The following is a 4,260-nucleotide window of genomic DNA, read 5'->3' as shown; positions in this document are numbered from 1 at the left end:
GCCGAGGCTCAGAGTCCCCTCCTCAGAGCATCCAAACCTCAATGTCCTGGCCACTCCTCGGCATCTGGGTGCTGCTTCAGGATAGAGGCCTGTGGCTCCCCGCATTTGAACCTCACCCCCTGCCCCTTCTTGCCACGTAGTCCAAGTGGGCCTTAAACCCATGTCATCCTCCTGCCTCGGGTATGCACCACCGCCCCTCGCTCACTGTGTAGTTCAGGCCGACCTTGAACTCACTACAAAGCCCAGGTCAGCCTTGAACTCACAGGGACCCTCCTGCCTCTGCCTCGAAAGTGCTGAGATTATAGGTGTGTGCCCTCTCTCGCCTGGCTTGAACATCATTCTGTTTATCAAGAGACAGGAGGTGAAGTCTGAAAGGTTCCCATCTCACTGCTTCTGAACCTAGTATGGGTCTTTAGAAGTCAGGAGCTGGAGCGCCTCCCCACCTCTGCCTGAGCCTTTGAGGTGCTGAGCAGGAAAAGCCCAGAGCGCCAGGCGCCACAGTCCTGGAGGCAAGGGTGAGAGCTCTGGGTGCCTGGACAGGCTGAGGACGCAGCCGATGCAAGGTGATGTTGTGAGGTCAGCAGCGCCCGACACCCAGCCTGCATCCCAACTGACCTTCGCATCCCAGACCCAGGATGGGTCTGCGCAGAACGGCAATTCCCTGCTCAGTCCGGAAGTCAGTGGCCAGGGCCCAGGCAGGCGCAGGCCAGCTCTAGGTCTGGCACATCCGGGGAAGCTGTGCTTTGTTCACTTCCTGGGGGGTACTCAGGAGGTGGGGGCCCAGGACAAACCCCTTCTGCCACACCCCCACCTTTTGGAGTGCCTGGGGATCGAACCTGGGCCTTCACACTGAGCTCTGCATGTACCTCCAGCCCTGTTCTTGAGACGGTCTGGTAACTCCAGCCCTGCTGCTGGGAGGATTCAGTTCCCAGCCCAGGAATTTTGGGGGACACATTCAGACCATATCGCCACCCTAAAAACTCCAAACCACTCTGAGCCCTTCCCAGGGCTTTGCCAAGAGCATTCTGTAAACTCCACCCCGAAGCACGAAGAGCCCGGCGTGCTCTGCCCTGGGAAGCAGGGTAGGTCTGGCGGGCAGGAGGGCCGGCCTTCCTTCCTGGGGCCTCGAACACCGGGGCGATGCTCCTCACCCCTGTGCAAGAAAGGTGCGCAGTCTGCTCTGATTGGAGACTTAGAAAGGAGAGCAGGTGACACTTCCAGGGCCTCTAAAACGTGTGACCTGTGTAGCACTCGCTGCACCTAAGACATCAGCTCAGGTAAGACCCACTACAGAAAAAAATTATGTGCTTCAAAGGGACAACCTAATGAAGGTCAAAATTTTTAGGCTTTTAAGGGATGAAAATGAAAAAAAAAAAAAAGCTAAAGATCGAGACAGATGGTTTCAAGACCTCTTCTGGCACAGTGAGCTGAATGACAGATCATTTTACTGTCCAAGTTTTCAACCTGAAATATGAACAGAGAGGTGCCCCAGAGAAAAGGGTGGTTCAGGGTCATAGAAGGATGGCAGTCCAGGTGGACACATCCGGGGAAGCGAGGCCTGGGACACTTTGTGTGGCTTGTTTTATTCTTGCTATGTAGTTCAGGCTGGCCTTGAACTCACAGTGATCCTCCTGCCTCAGCCTCCTGAGTGCTGAGATAACAGGTGTGCGCCACCATGCGTGTCACTGATAACTTATAAAGTAGAAGAGAGGGAAGGTGAGTTGTAGCTCATGTGAGAGTGCAAATGAGGGTTAAGAAAAACCACTTCTTGTAATGTTTGGTCCTCAGCCTTCTCAACACAGCTGCTCTCAGAAGAGAAATGGGATGGGAAGGACAGTGTCCCTGGCTGTGGGGAAGAAGGAACAGCAGCTCGGGCCTGCTATAAGTCCGGTGACCACACCAGGGAACCCTTCCTTTCCTTTTCTTTGGCTGAGACAGGGTCTCCTATTTCATCCAGGCTGGCCTTGAACTCACTGTGTAGCCCAGGTTGACCTCAGACTTACAGCAACCGTCCTGCCTCAGCCTCCTGAGTGCTGGGATGACAAGTGTGCGCCAGCACACCTGGGTTCTCTTTTCCTCACAAGGTGCTGGAACAGGGCTGCTGTGCCTGAGGCTTGGACCTGTCCTGAGGGGACACTGAGGCAGCCCTGGGAGCCACAGCGGTGTCGCTGCCTCGGGCTGGCCACTCATTGGGACCCCATGGAGAGGTGGCCTAGCAAACAACGCAACCACTGCGTGGGGCAGAGGGACCCTCCCTCCACAGAGAACACAGCGCTGCTGGCCCCAAGTCCTTGTGGAGACGGAGCCCAAATCCAGAACATTCTTGGGCAACACAGCAGCCATTTCCCCCTTCTTCTGTGTGTCCACAAGGGCCGTGGGAGCCTGGTGTGGCCCAGGGGGCAGGGTCACTGGTCCGTGTCCCCAGCAAGGCCCTGCAAGGACAAGCAGGTGAGTGTGTACAGGACTGTGAGGTGCAGGTGGGTCTGGGTGCTTTTCCTGAGCACCTGGGGGTGGTCCCCTCACCATCCAGAGCAGGGTGTCCCATGTGATGGTGCCCAGCCCTCGCGTTATGGAAGCTGAATTTAAGTACTGTGAGAGACCTTTTAAATTCTAGTTTGAGAAAAGGTCACGTGAAGTTGCCCGGGCTGGCCTAGAATTTGGGATCCTCCTGCCTCAGCCTCCTGAGTAGCTGGGAATACAGTGTGCACCAGTGCAGCTAACTCAAAGCTAGGTTTTATAGAGTTCACGTGAAAGAACCAGGGGTCTAGAGATGGTGCGGATGCTGAGGGTGGCGTGTGACTGCCTGGGGTGACAGGTGAACAGGCAGCAGGGGAACGGGGGTGGGGGGGACTTCAGGTCTGCTAGGAGCAAGGCAGCACCTACCTGCTCGTAATCCTCCACGAACTTGTACTTCTTCTCCCGGTAGTAGTACCTCTTCTTCATGCAGTAGAGGACGATGACATCGCACAGCACTGTCGCCTGCAGTCAGCAAGGGTGAGACAGAAGGAACGGGGTGCTCTGGGCTCCCCCAGACCGCCCGGCCCCTCCCTGGAAGCCTGGGACCGGCCACTCACCACGCCCAGCAGCGCCAGGCCGGAGCCCACGTTGATCATGGTGGGGATGACGTCGAACTTCCCGGCCTGAGGGAGAAACAGTTCTGAGCCGCGGGGACGACGGGATATGAAAGCAGGGGAGCGGGGCGGGAGGAGGGACAGTGGGGTCGGGGTCGGGGTCGCTGCCGCCACCTTTCCGAACACGATGACGTCGAAGCGGATGCCGTAGGCCTTGATGAGCGTACGCTGCTCCTGGCCAGCGAGGTCCCTGTAGTACCTGGCGAACCTGGGGGAGGGCGGCGGGTGAGGCGGACAGGGACGCCGGGGCTGGCGTGGGCTCCCACTCGGGCCCCAAGAATCGGGTGATGGTGGGGACCGAGCGACACAAGCTTAATTCCTGGAAGGAAATCCAAATCCGGCGCCGCGCGGGAAGGTCCCGCCCAGCTTCCCTGCAATGCCGCTCGTCACCACGAGGGCGCGACAAGGGCAACGAAAAGGCCTGGGGTCAGGGAGCTGCAGGTTTTGCTGCGACACCTCTGCCACTCAGATTGCAGCCCCGCCGCGCGAGTCCTGTCCCCCATTCATGTCCATCCTGGACCTGTGAGGGTGACCTTGTTTGGAATAAGGTCTTGGCAGATATCATTAGTCGAGATGAGGTTTTGATTTTTTTTCTTTTAAAGGCTAGAAGGAGACAAGGGCCACGCAGCAACGCTGCTGACTCAGGTGCCACCCCTAGGCCTATTATTAGGAGTAACTCAGGGAGAAGGCCTGGGTTCAGACTCCGCTCCTGGAAAAGACACAGAGACCTGCGGAGAGGGAAGAGCTGTGGGCCGACAGGTGGAGAGCGGAGTGACAGGGCCAGGACAGGGCCTCTGGGAGCCGCCAGAGGTGGGAGACGGCTGGGTGTGGCAGCGCACGCCTGTGACCCCAGCACTCTGGGAGGCTGAGGCAGGACCAGCCTGGACGATTTAGAGACTCAGTAAATTCCTGTCTCAAAAGAAAAAGCCTTGGGGTGGAGGGCAGCTCGGGCAGCTCGGGCAGCTCAGGGAACTCAGCGCGGAGGCCTCCAGTTTGATCCCCGGCGTCACGCTTGGTCAGTCTGCCTTTCTGATACTGACCCTGCGGCCTCGGCCTCCTCCCCAGCGCTGGAATTACAGGCTCGCCCCGCCACGCGCGGCTCAACGCCTTCCCGAGCGGGCCGCCCACC

The 4,260-nt window shown here is 58.3% G+C and overlaps 1 protein-coding gene across 1 annotated transcript in view; it reads right to left on the bottom strand.

Moving 5' to 3' along the window:
• Positions 1 to 1,977: 1,977 nt before the first annotated feature.
• The window catches only part of P2rx4 (purinergic receptor P2X 4), an 8,870-nt gene continuing 6,587 nt past the window's right edge, over positions 1,978 to 4,260 (bottom strand). The window contains exons 7-10 of the mRNA XM_033762677.1: positions 3,246 to 3,442; positions 3,075 to 3,140; positions 2,884 to 2,979; positions 1,978 to 2,432 (exon numbers count right to left, since the gene is read on the bottom strand). Coding sequence (XP_033618568.1) covers positions 2,406 to 2,432; positions 2,884 to 2,979; positions 3,075 to 3,140; positions 3,246 to 3,442 — 386 coding nt within the window. The 3' untranslated portion in view covers positions 1,978 to 2,405. The remainder of the gene's footprint in view (positions 2,433 to 2,883; positions 2,980 to 3,074; positions 3,141 to 3,245; positions 3,443 to 4,260) is intronic.

Source organism: Fukomys damarensis, unplaced genomic scaffold (assembly GCF_012274545.1).
Source record: "Fukomys damarensis isolate Sample0158 unplaced genomic scaffold, DMR_v1.0_HiC HiC_scaffold_12, whole genome shotgun sequence".
In the NCBI taxonomy this organism is placed as follows: Eukaryota; Metazoa; Chordata; class Mammalia; order Rodentia; family Bathyergidae; genus Fukomys; species Fukomys damarensis.
Note: the sequence above shows the minus strand (reverse complement) of the source record. Positions and strands in the feature narration are given on the sequence as shown.